General features: G+C 35.6%; 1 protein-coding gene across 1 annotated transcript in view; it reads left to right on the top strand.

Annotated features, from left to right (window-relative positions):
- Positions 1–14,107, top strand: part of COL19A1 (collagen type XIX alpha 1 chain) — a 357,310-nt gene that overhangs the window by 48,995 nt on the left and 294,208 nt on the right. Inside the window, exon 5 of the mRNA XM_064360928.1 lies at positions 13,569–13,692. Coding sequence (XP_064216998.1) covers positions 13,569–13,692 — 124 coding nt within the window. The remainder of the gene's footprint in view (positions 1–13,568; positions 13,693–14,107) is intronic.

Here is a 14,107-nt window from a genome sequence, read left to right as displayed (position 1 = left end):
GACTCTATGTATCATAAAATAGCATTAAATAGTCTAATCCTGCTTCTCAAACACAATCAGATTGTAAGATATAATTATCATTTCAATAATAAACTTTGAAACCTATGTCAACCAAGGAAGAATAATTGTGCCAACTGATAAATCATTACTTTATTGTCATTTCAATTCTTTTAACTTAACTGCAAATGCTAATCTGAAAATAAACATGGTAGCAGAAAAACTATGCTTATGTAAGTTTTTCTTACATAAGATTCGTGTAAGTTTGCTACATCTTGTTTATTATCTCATTTAGGTGAGCACTTTTAGTTCCTAAAACACATTTTTTTCCAGATTAGGTGAAATTTTTATAATTTTAGACTAAAATAATAAAATATTAAAATTATTAACTTTATTAATTCATTTCACCATAGCTATATCTAAGTAATTTGTAAACAATCATAAGTTCAGTGAAAATGTTAATATGAACACATGTGGTGATGCCGTGCAGAATTAACATCTGGTTGGTTTAATATGAGATTGAGTTGACCAGATGTTTTGTGTTCAAGTTATTTTTCTTATTTGAACAATCTCAACTTCTTTTCTCTACTTCATAATTTCTGTCTTATTTGAACAATCTCAACTTCTTTTCTCTACTTCATAATTTCTTAGTTTCAGCTGTCCTCCCTGGAGGCCACTCTCCTTCTTTCAAAGGTTAACCCCTTCACTTGTGCTCTTAATCCTCTCCCAGCCAGCCTCCTCTAAGATCTTGATCCGCCCATGATCCCCCTGCTCTTGGGTCTTCAATGTTCCTCTCCACAGTATCCTGGCCTCTTACTCTACAAATATATACTTAATCCTTCCCTATTATAGAAACATTTTCCCTGGGCAGTCCCCTTTATTCACAAACTTCTTAAAGGAGTAATGTTACTGTCCACTTTTACTTCTTTATACATCCCTTAGCCCATTCAAATCTGACTAGGACTTCATGAACACTATGGAAATTTCTTCTTCATAGTTGCTGGTGACAGCTGTCCTATCTCCAATGCCAGTGTTGACCTAGGTGTTGCACTGCCTTTGTGAACCCATTTCTGTCTCTCTCTGTCATACCATGCCCACCTTTTCTGCCCATTGGATTCCTACATATCCTAGAAAGCTTAGTACACATGCTACATTCTACACTCAGCCCTCACTAATGTCCTTCAAGTTTCCTCCTTTTTTTGGTGGTCCAAACCACTTTTTCTATAATTCTTACATAATTCTGACTTATGTAATCTAAATGTTCTCAGGCCTCATTAATATGTGGATTTAAATGATATTAGATTAACATCAATGCCTAACTTGTTATAACGTCTACTTTCGACATACATAACTGCTTAAAGCCTACTCTTGTTATTTCTGGGAGCTCCAAAGATGATGCACATGTGTTATGTTCAAAAACAAATATGCTTTTCTTCTTGTTTTCTAATTTTCTCATCAATGCATGTTGCCGTTGCCATTGCTGGGAGTCCTCTCCATGAAAATGCTTCTCCAAGACCCAACCAACCTCTCCTACTAGTTGCTCATTCTTAGCCCACAGGTACCAGAGTTACCTGTGGCTTATGACTGAGTGAGGTGTGCATGTATGCTTTGGAAGGTGGTGGCAGAGATCTAAAGACCCCATGTATAACCGTCCCCTGGACTCTGAGGCACTGTTTCTTGGGCACAGAGCCTCACAGAGTATTTAATAAATATCATTCTATCAACTCCTGGCTCACTGTCATTTGTGAGGCTCAAAAGCTAGTAGAGGCCAGGCACAGTGGCTCACACTAGTAATCCCAGCATTTTGGGAAGCCAAGGCAGGCAGATTGCTTAAGCCCAGGAGTTCAAGACCATCTTGAGCAACATAGCAAAACCCTATCTCTACAAAATACAAAAAAAATTAGCCAGATATTGTGGTGTATGCCTGTAGTAGCAGCTACTCAGGAGGCTGAGGTGGGAGAATCACTTGAGTCTTAGGAGGTTGAGGCCACAGTGAGCCCTGATCGTGCCACTACACTCCAGCCTGTGCGACAGAGTGAGACCCTGTCTCAAAAAATTAAAAAATAAAAGATATGGATACTAAGCAATTCTCTCTGTTATTCTCATGTTTGCCTCTCTCTTCTGATTTACCCAAAATAAGAATTTAAAATTTCTTTTGGTTAAGAGGGCTATATAGAAAAAAATATTTTATGGTATATTATCATTATTTGTGGTATATTGTCATTATTTCTACATTCAGCTTAGATGCCAGTGAAAGAAGAAATTCAAACAAAGTATTTTATTCAATTCCCAAATGATAATAAATACTCACTATGAGCTAAACCCTGAGAATTTAAGGATGAATAGACAAGTCCCTACCATTGGTCTGTTTGGAAAGACAGGCCGAAAATGAGCTGTTATGGAATATAATAGCAATTTTTAGATCTATGTACGATAAACTCTGAGAGAACAGATGAAGCCAGGAGAAGCTTCATAGAGGAAGTAAAAATTTGAGCCCTTGAAGTATGATTTCACCAGGTGAGCCAAGGGACTGATGTGTGTTTTGGTAGTTAGAGGGAGCATCAGCAATTTGAGGGATAGTGAGAATTCCATGTGGTCAATGAACACAGGTGAGAAGAGTATCTGGAGGTGGAGAAGACTTGAAAGTGTGGACTGTTCTGAGAGGTCTTACTTGCTGATCTGAGGGGTTTAAACTTTATTCATATTAAAAAAACCGGAGGTGTGGTAGCAATAGTATTACCTGCTAGAAATAAACAGCTGAGTGCATATGCCATTGGGAAGATCACAGCTTTCAGTTAGGTCTAGGACCTCCCAGACTGATCCTAAAGCAGCAGCTGAGCTCTTGGGCCCAAGGATACTTCAGAATTTAGAGGATCTTTTGGGGGCAGGGTTGGGTTTAGTCCAGGGTTTAAAACAAATCTTTCCTGGCTGAGGGACACCTGGTAAAACTAACCTTCAAAGAATCTTCATTTCTAAAGAGCAGATTGTCTAATTTATCCTTGGTTTTTGTTGTCAGGATGGCATCCAGTGGGGGACTTGTTTTCAATGGGAAGTCATGTACAATGCCACACTGAACAAGTGCTAATCAGAACAGCCATGAGATTATATTAGAGAGTCATCCAAGCTTTGTTTTCCCATTAACAACCTATCTGTCTGAATCCCCTCAGCAAACACAAAAGGGCTAAGATTTCAGAGTCTCTGTGGCTGTGGAACTCCAACATCATCACCCAGCCTGGAAGGAAGGCATTTCAGACAAACCCTCTAGGCCCTGCTAGCCAAATTGCTTGTAACTGACAGGTGATGGTGGGTGTCAGCTGGGAAAGAAATGACTTACTATAAACTCCAAGCATCTCTCACTTCACTCTCAGGAAATGTAACTTGTATCATATTTCTCTTCCTGGAAGATATTCAGCAAGTCAAAGGCCTCACTGATACTTGTAAATACGGAAGTTCTTCCTAAACCCTGCCTCACACTTATTCAGAATGGCAGAATTAATTTGGAAGCCAGTTCTTGATATTTAAAAATAGATTTTTTTCCATTTAGCCATTTAATTTTATAAGCAAAAATAAATAAATAAAGCTTGGTCTTGTTAAATATGATCTGGAAAATTCACTCTAGCACTATCAAAATAGCACTTTGCTGCAAGGCTTATGCTTTGAGCTGGTTGAAGAATTACCTCCGGAACCATTGTAACCAGTGATTAAACTTTTTAAACACTTTGCTGTGTGAATGTATCTTACACTCAATTTTTAGAACATCATTTACAAAATGAAATTTGTCTAGAATAATACTATCATCTTGCTTTTCAGTTTATGAGCACTGAAATTGTAAAAGTTTGTTCAACTTTGTTCTTTTTTATATTTTAGTTCTTGTCTCACATTTCTTATTATTTATTTAAGCAAAAGAACAAACAAGAAACTGATAATGATGGATTTTTCTTCCTCATCCTCTCTTGTTCCGTAGCTTGGTTTTATCCTTTCCATTTTCTATATTTGAAACAGAGCTGTTACTACACAGGAATATAACCACATTACAAACTGTGGTTCTTTTAGGAATACTGAACAAAAACATCAAATTGAACTTGCTATACAATGAAATTGCTAATTACTTAATATACTAAGGAGTAAACAAATTTATCAGCTTCATTATTGTTTTTATTTTTCTTGACGACAAACCACCAGGGCCTAATCATAGAGAATAAATGCAATCTACTATTTGCTTCTATCTCCCCATAAAACAACTGTCAATAAATATGAGCATGTACTTTAAAATAGTAAATTAATTTTTAAATTTTCTGCTTTTCCCCAGCTTCATCTTGCTTACAATGCTAACCATCTGGAAGGGAGTATGAAAAGCAAAGCTTATACTCTTAAGGCAGTTTTTATTGGTTTCTCATTAATTGGACAGCCAGGAATGCTCATTATTTGTTCAGTTGATCTCTGTCCCTGAGAGGCCAGATACTTCACCTTCATTAAGTTAACTTTGTGGATAGCAATGCCAGGCCCTGACTTCACAATTCAGGGAATGAATAGAATGAAAATTTACTATATGCCAGGAAAACCATAATGTAGGATTGATGCAAAAGTTTCTCTTTCTTTCCATCATCATTTGAGATAGTCACATGATCATTATTTTTACATTTTAAGAACTTATCTTTTAGTTAGGTTACCATTCTACTGTTGTTCTTCCCAAAGTATTAAAATCCCAATGTATTACTTTTCATTGGGAAAATAAATACAGAGGTACTACTTATTAGAACACTTTGTACCTTTCTTCACATTCCCTAGTTACTAGTACACATACTATTCTCATAATTTTCACTACTTCCTGAAAATTACACTCATCTTTAAAGAAAGGTTTAGTGAACCATGGCACACGTTTACCTATGTAAGAAACTTGCAAATCCTGCACATGTACCCCAGAACTTAAAATTAAAAAAAAAAGAAATGCTTGGTGAAAACTTTTCTAATTTTTCTAGAAAATGATCTAAGAAACAGAGAGAAAATATTCCTGATTTGTTTTCATCTTCTTTAGCACAGATATCTTTTCCAAAACTCAATAAGCAGTAATCTCTATTTTGAAGTTATAACTGTGTGTTTTGTGATACTTTCCGATCTAAGCTCAAAATATCATTAGAGGAAGGAACTGTAATAATTTACCTTTCAGGGCTACTGGTCACCCAGGATGTTTACAAATGTCAGAATAAATACTTTGCTTGGGGCGTAAAATATGATTCATTGTTGTTGTTGTTAATATTATAGTGTGATTGTAAACCTTTTATTTATTCATTTCTTGAAATTAATATATTTACTTATCCCTCCTTAGTACTTAGAAAAATAGAGAGCATTTTGCCCCTCATAGTGCCAAAATATTACTTTTAAGTCAGGTTGGTAATGATGAGGGGAATTTTATTCTTAACCAAAAGGAGACAAGCAACTTGATATATTGGAAGAAACTAACCTTGGAATTAAAAATCATGAGTTCAAGTTCCAACCTGACCTCTGGCAGAGTAATGGTGGAGTAGTTATTTAATGCTGCAGTTTTAATTTCTCATTTATGAAGTGAGATGATTGATCTAAATTACTATCAAACTTCCTTCCAGCTTCAGGAGTATAGAACTGCAGGAAACTATGATGTGTGGTTTCTTATGACTGAAACATTTCCAAGGACTGGAAGATTTCTATGAAGAACACTTTTGGTGAAATCTTGGAGCAGCTATTATATTTTGCTACAGCCTGTAGAGATTTTAAACTTCTTTTTGAAATTAAGAAACTGATGTGTTGTTAATGGACTTTTTTTTTCAAAGTTTTTGATTAACCTGCTTTTAGAATCACACAAGATTTGACTTTTCCCTCTGTTGTTTTCCTGATGAATGTGATATATAGCACAGTCTCATAAGGCATCCATATTAAGGCCTTATGCAAGCTAACATAGATTTTATGCTCAATAAAAGTGTTGAGCACCTACTAGGACTGGTTATAGGCATCATTGTGGATTTTTATGAATGGAACAAATTTTTATGAATGCATCCTATATGCAAGGTACTAGTCTAGGTGCTTGATTTACAGCCACAAGTCTTGCAAGACCATGTTTTTGTTGAAATCACATTCCACAAAACAGGCAATAAATATGTAAACCAATATTTAAAAACAGGTAGTTACAAGCCCATAAAGAAAATAGAACAAAGTAATGTATTAGATAGTGACTAGGGTGAGGACAACCTTAGACCATTCAAAGGAAGTGATATTTGAGCTGAGACCTGAACAGTAAAGAAAAGCCATCTAAATCAGGGGTGTTCAATCTTTTGGTTTCCCTGAGCCACATTAGAAGAAGGATTGTATTGGACCACACATAAAATATATTAACACTAAGGATAGCTGATAAGGTAAAAAAAAAAAAACCACAAAATAATCTCATAATGTTTTAAGAAAGTTTACGCCATTTGTGTTTGGGCTGCATTCAAAGCCTTCTTGGGCTACATGTGGCCTTTAGGCGGTGAGTTGAGTAATCTTTTCCCAGAAGACCTCTGGGAAAGATTGTCCCAGTAGAGGAAACAGGAAGTACAAAGGCCCAAAGTCTCAATGAGCCTAGTGTGTTCAAGGAGCAAAACTCAAGTCATTGTGCCTGGAGCCTGGGTGCCACACAGAGACTGGAATAGGAGATGATGTGTCAGAGGAAGGCAGGAGTCAGATCACATCATGCCTTATGAGTCATGGTCAGAGACATGCATCTTATTCAAGGAACCATGCAACACTTTTAGAAGGTTGTAAGTAAGGGAGGGACCTGGTCTGATTTTAAAAGCCCATTCTAGCTGCTATGTGCAGGCCAGACTGTAAGGAAAGGGAAAGAAGGAGGACAATCAGGACACTATAACAGGAGTCCTGGGGAGAGATGGTGGCCGCTTGGCTTAGCATGGTGATAGTGGAGATGGAGAGAAGTGGCCAAAGTCAGCATCTGTTTTGGTGATAAAAACAGTAAAGGTTTGGGGAGGTGGCTCACGCCTGTAATCCCAGAACTTGGGGAGGCCAATACAGGAAGATTGCCTGAGGCCAGGAGTTTGAGACCAGCCTGGGAAACATGGTGAAATTCCATCTCTACAGAATACAGAAGATTAGCTGGGCATGGCTGCACGTGCCTGTCATCCCAGCTACTTAGGAGACTGAGGTGGGAGGATTGCTTGAGTCTGGGAGGTTGAGGCTGCAATGAACCATGACCACACCTCTGTGCTCCTGCCTGAGTGACAGAGTGAGACCCTGCCTCAAAAAAATAAACACAAAAAACAGAACACAAAAACCAGTAAGACTTGCTAATGGTTTAGACGCAATGGGGGATAGTAAAGGAAAGGCATGAGTAAAGAATGACTTGTATGGATTTGGGTGAAGCACCTGAGTGAAAAGCCATGTCTTTTACTGAGATGTGGAATCCTTGTAGAGGGATGTGCTGGGACAGCAATACAAAATGTTCAATTTTAGTTATTTAATTACAATGCCTTTCCCCTCCATGTGGAGATGCCCACTAGGGACGTACGTATGTGAGTCCAGAGCACAGGAGACAGAAATAATGAACAAGGTTTATCTTGGTTGCATCTCACATCCCTTCTTTTTTGGAACTTTCCTCCCAAACTCCTATTGCCTTAAGGTGGCACATTTGCTACCCAAGGCTCAGCATCTCCTCTTCGTCTGTCCAACTAAGGAGAGCTTCCTGCTGTGGATTTGTTCTTCCCTCTCTGTGTCTTCCCTCTTAAAACTTCTTTGCTTCATAGCAGCCCCCACAAATCTCTGCTCTGTGCTTTCCAAGGTGAAAGTTAATTATTAGACAGTTCATTAGTAATGTGTGACTGACTTTTTGGGACTATCTCAATATTAGCAGAGTTTGTGTTTTATAAACACAAGCATTTTCCAGACAGGAAGAAAGCTCTAGTAGTAGACATTTAGATGTTTTGACTTGTTAGTGAAAGCACTTCATGTATGTATATGAATGTTGTATGTATAATCTATTTAATAACAATTATACATATATAGAGTGATCAAATGCTTCCTCTCTCTCATGCCAAGATCTTTTTGGTAATACAGAAATCTTTTAGGCTTTATTCTATTTGTATTTCCTAATGGTTTTAAGTAAATTTTGACCAGAAAAAAATTTTTCATTAATCAGGTAGGAAAGAAAATCTAGAAAATGAAGTTACTTTGGGATTTAGACAAATATAATTCATTCTTAAAGTTCTATATAGTGAAATTGCTTCAGGGTTAATAAAATGTTATTTTTTATTCAACTCCATGTATTTTAGTACTAGTACTTTGTACTTAGATATTCTGTTCTAAGTAAATTGGCAAAATATTGTCATAGGTGTGTTTTTATTTGAAGGTTTTTTGTTTGTTTGTTTGTTTTGCCTTTTCTCTTAATGCTTCAGTGATTTGCTTATTATAAAGGCTATAGGATGGGGATTCTAGACTTTTTTAACTTAATTTTTACCTACCAAAATAGAAGAAATAATATTAATGCCCTTATCAGTTTACAAAGAATTTGCCTCACCACTAACATATTGAGGCATATGGCCTTTTAGGTGTGTGAGGGGGTGCAGTTGTGTTAATTCTCCCTCATCTCTGTCCTTGAAGAATATAGGGATAATTTATAGGTCACATTAGAAGTTAGGGTTATTTTTCCCAAGATGGGAATAGCTGTAATTTTTAAAAACCTGATTGTCAGCACAATTCATACTTCTTGGAACAACTGAGAAAATATAAAGAAAAAATCTTTCTTAATCTTAACACCAAGAAAGAAACATTTTAATGTTAAGATTTTTTATGAAATAAATTTTTTATTGGAGTCAAAGCCTCACTGACACTGTTTCTGAGATCTGGACACTGCTTGTACTGTAATTAGTCTTTTTTTTTTTTTTTAAGACGGGGTTTCACCATGTTAGTCTGGCTGGTCTTGAACTCCTGACCTCAGGTAATCTGCCCGCCTTGGTCTCCAAAGTGCTTGGATTACAGGCATGAGCCACTGTGCCCGGCGTAATTAGTCATTTTTAAGGAGCTCTATTTCTGATCATTTGGCCACTTCCCCTACGTTTCATATGATCTTCTTCCATCTGATGATTAAACAGAGGGCTGCTGTACACAGAGAATGTCAGAGAGCAGATGCAAGATACATTTTAGATTTCTGCAACATTGAAGTGAATTACAAGTTTAAAGGAGTCCAAGATATATGAATTACAAGGCTTCAGAGATACTCCAGATTACATCTAGAGCTGGCCCCTTACCCTCAGAGGCCAGTGTGAAGTGGGCTCCCAGGCGACACATTTCCCTTGGCATGCTTGGATCACTTTGACCAACTTTAGTTTGACTGTATGATGTTTACTTAGCTATATTTTTTAAATATTGATTTTATATTGAATATTTTGTTAGGTGGTATATTTGTGCCCTCATTGGCCCATGAATATTTAGATGACCTTAATTAATGTGTAAAAAAATAGACGATTTAAAATAAAGTATAAATTACACTTAAATTTCACTGAGTCTGGGCTCTTCAAATGTAGGTTAGTACTAATTTATGTGGATAAAATTTTCATTTATGACATTAAACTACATACAACATGTATAAAATGGAGGGAAGGCAGGAAATATCCCACTGAGAATTTCTAGCCCAATATATGAATGAATTTAGCAAGTAAAGATCAACAATATTTTTCTTAATGGGAGTATCACTGAATAAGCAATAGATAGGATTTCTTATAGGAAATTACACTCCATTCAAAATATTCAAGCATGGATATCTTAGACATAGCAAGCTGTCATTATATCTCTCTAGTAACAGATCGGTAACCCAATATGGCCTCTTATAACAGAAACTTTGGCAAGACCCAGAGAAACTATTCTGTGCCACATTAAGCATTTGTGCTTGTGTGGTATAAACAACAAGCATAATTTGTAAGAATAGATTTTTTTTAACATTTTGTTTTTAAAATGCAGAAGTTTTTCTTCAAATAGCACAATCTTGGCAAGCAAAATCATATTTGGTCTTGAACACACAATATAAATTTCTGAAAGGGAAATATAGTAATTATAAGGATTTTCATTCATTATATACTTAGATTTAAAAATCAATTATTCCTTAAACATAACTAAATTTACTTCGATGTATATTTTAAAATATAATTACTGCATATTAATATTGTTAATATTCTTATTTTTGTCACAGTAGAAACTACTCATGAGATGCAAAAATATTCTCCCTAGATTATAAATTATTGAAAAATAATTATATTTCGGTTTGTTTTTTGTTTTTGTTTTTGCTTTTTAAGATGAAGTCTTATTCTGTTACCCAGGGTGGAGTGTAATGGTGCAATCTCGGCTCACTGTAACCTTCACCTCCTGGGTTCAAGGAGTTCTCCTGCCTCAGTTGACTGAGTAGCTGGGATTACAGGCATGTCCCACCATGCCTGACTAATTAGGGTAGAAAGGGTTTCATCATGTTGGTCAGGCAGGTCTCAAACTACTGATCTCAATTGATCTGCCTGCCTTGGCCTCCCAAAGTGCTGGGATTACAAGTGTGAGCCACCACACCCAACCTCTATTTAGGTTTTGTTTATTAAACATCAAAGTATCATTTCAAAATTAAGCATGTGTCTGTCTCATTTGCTGGATCACTCACTCATTCAACAAATAGAATGCCTGTTGGGACTGCACTTAGGCTTTGTGGGTGATACAAAGATATGTTAAATGCTGTCCTTGCTTTCAAAGAGCTTTCAGTCTTAATAACAGATGGACTGGCAACTGCATGACTATTATACTAAGTAGAAAATGAAGGAAAAAATGTTTTTATTATCTTTTGCTTTGTAAGAAACCACTACAAAACTTAGTGGCTTAAAATAACAATTTGTTATTTCTGAAGGATTTCAGAAAATCTACTCCTCAAGAAAAACTGTAAGAACACAGACAAAAATTGTCAAAATCAATATATTCAGAACTTTTTAAGGGGATTTCACAATCTAATGAGTGTTTATTCAAGAAAAACATTGAATCTCAGTAAGACTAGCAGGCTTTGTGGCATTTTAACTTGTCCTATTCAAATCCCTCTCTCCTCAACACATGGTAGGCTTGAAAACCAGTAGCTTCAAAATTACAGTGAAAACTAGCAGCTTAGCAGCTGCTGGAGAGGGAAGAAAGAGTGTGAAGTTCATTAAAAGCCCAATTTTCAGAGAATTGCTATTATTTTACCTGCCTGGTAGTTCCCTAAAAACCCCATCACATGGTCTTTATTTGACCTGATCAGAGCTAATAAGAGTAGCCTTTTCCTCTGGATATTAATTGAAAATAATCAGTGGTAATTGTTTAATCTTGCAGCTGCCTGAGGCAGCAGTTATAATTGGAATAAAGAAGAAGCTGATCAAAAAAATGTTTTAAAGAAAAAACTGAGGAAGAAGACATCCATATAGAGTATTAGAAAGCTCCAACCTATTTGTAGGAAAGCAGACATGTATTTCTATGTACAGGGCTATGTGCAAACTCAGGAAAGGCCTGAAAAGGCCTTAAACTCTTATTTCTGGCCAACTTCAAAGCTCTGAACAAGTGGAAATGAAGGCTAAGGTGATTTGTAAACTACCAGCCTGAACATTTAAGGTATTCTCCAACATACGCACATAGGCCTTGAGCAAAGGCTGGGATGCTTTTAGGTCAAAGGCTTTTTACTGTTCAATCATTAGTTGACTACTAAGCTAAATGAGCAAAGACTGCAACAGTCACACGTGACAATGAATACAGACTTTACAGAATTTGTTCAAGAAAGTGACTAAGCAAATAAAAAGCGGCAACAATAATGACAACAAACAGCACCAACAGCAAACCATTGACAGGTAGAGTCTCATTTTCAGTGTTACCATATTACATTATTTTAAATGTCTACTTTTCAATTAACAATTACAAGATATGCAAAAAAAGGTATGCAAAACTATACACAGATAAAAGAGTGACCAGTAGAAACTGTTTCTGAGGAAACCTGGACATTGAACTTACTTGACAATAACTTTTTCTGTTATTTTAAATATATTTAAATAACTAAAGGAAATTGTAATGAACTAAAGACAAGTATGAGAATGAAGTCTACCAAATAGAGAATATCAATAAATAGAAATTATTAAGAAGCAGCAAATCAAATTTTTGAGTAAAATAGTATAAAACAGGAATGAAAAATTTACAGGAGGGGCTCAAGAACTGATCTTAGGTGGGAGAAGAAAAAATTCAGGATCCTGAAGATAGTTCAATTAGTCTGCATAACAGGAGGGAAATAATGAAGAAAAATAAACAGAGCCTCAAGACCTGTGTGATACCAGCAAGCATGTATAATAGGAGTTCTAGGAGTGGAGAGAGAGTAAAGAAAGACTATCTGAAGAAATAAGAAATACAAATTCCTCAAATTTGGTAAAAATCATTAATTTATATATTCAAGAACCTCAACAGACTCTAAGAAGGACAAACTCAAAGAGAGCCACACTTGGTCACTTGATAAACTGCCAAAAGTCAAAGACAGAGAGAATTTTTACAGTAGCAAGAGAGAAGTAGTTGACCATATACAAGAAGTTCTCAATATGAGTAAGCTGACTTCTCATCAGAAACCATGGAGACCAGAAGGCAGTGGGATGACATAGTCAACATTTTGAATGGAAAGACTGTAAATCAAGAATTCTATATCCAACAAAACTATCCTTCAAAACTGAAGGTGAAATTAAGGATTTTAAAAAGCCAGAATTTGAGACTAGCACAACTGCCCTACAACAAATGGTAAAGAAATTCCTTTAAGCTGAATGAAAGGAAACTAGACAGTAACTCAAATCCAAACAATTAAATAAAAAACACTGGAAAAGTTAATTACATAGATAAATATAAAAGCCAGAATAAATGTACTTTGTGTTTCTTTTATTTTCTTATCAGATTTAAAATACAGTTGTATAAATATATACATACTTAAAGCAGTAATTAGAAATTTACATTGCTGGGAATATAAAATGTAAAGATGTGATTTGTATGACAACAGTACAAAGCAAGAAAAAGTTAATAGCTATAAAAGAGCAAACTGAAAAATAAAGCAAAAATATCCATGTTATAATTAGCATGGTCTTCAGTTGAGACTAGGAAATCAGTATTAGGAACTCATTTGCAAGAATTTAATATGATGAAATGTGTTTGGAAAATATTCATTTACTTATTACCAGTGTTCTTTAAAATTCTCTGTACCTCTCTCTACCAACAAAATCAAGTAATACTATTTTATTTCCTTGATAAATCTCTACTGTTTGTCACACTGCAGTGAATTCTGAGATTTTCTTATGTTGAATATAAGGAAAGAACTTAATACTGTAATCTCTTCACTCATTTTTATACACTCCAAGCTTTAACAACACTGTACCAGAAGATTTTTTTGAAAGGAGAGAAAGAGAAAAGTGCATAAAAAATTATAAATTCACTGAGAAAAATATGACTGAGATGTTTTGTTACACAGAACTTTATACCTAGATTTTCTTTTCTTGCCATCTTCAGTTTCCCCACAAAAGTTCTTTGTTTTCCTCCCGCAGTAAGATATTTCCCAAAGGCCTTCCTGAGGAGTACTCTGTATCCGCCATGTTTCGAGTACGAAGAAACACCAAAAAGGAGCGGTGGTTTCTGTGGCAGGTTTTAAACCAGCAGAATATTCCACAGGTAATACCATTAGAGTTGTGCTTATTAGTTTTCCTTGTGTGATTAAGCCAGGTGAATTTTTTGAATTGCGTGCACAAATTTGTGAGTAAATCTGATATCCAAATGTTCTATCTTTTAGAGGGATCATCAAAAAGGAAATGCAAATATTCTCGTACTTAGGATGATCTTGCTGAGATCCAAAATATGAGAGTATAGTGGATGATATAGTGTTAGTTTTTGTTTTTATTTTGCTTCTAGGTCCAACCATATTTTTTCTAAAGATGTCAAACTGCATTCTCTTTACAACTGCTTCATTGACTAATTCCTTCTAACACATTCTTCACCTTCTCTCATCTCTAATGTTATATATTATTTTTAAAGCAGTTCATTGTTTCATGAGACAACTCTTGATGAACAAAGATTGAGACTTAAATAT

Source organism: Aotus nancymaae, unplaced genomic scaffold, assembly GCF_030222135.1.
Source record: "Aotus nancymaae isolate 86718 unplaced genomic scaffold, 86718_ANA_hifiasm-v0.15.2.pri h1tg000040l, whole genome shotgun sequence".
In the NCBI taxonomy this organism is placed as follows: Eukaryota; Metazoa; Chordata; class Mammalia; order Primates; family Aotidae; genus Aotus; species Aotus nancymaae.
This window is presented reverse-complemented; position numbering and strand designations above follow the sequence as displayed.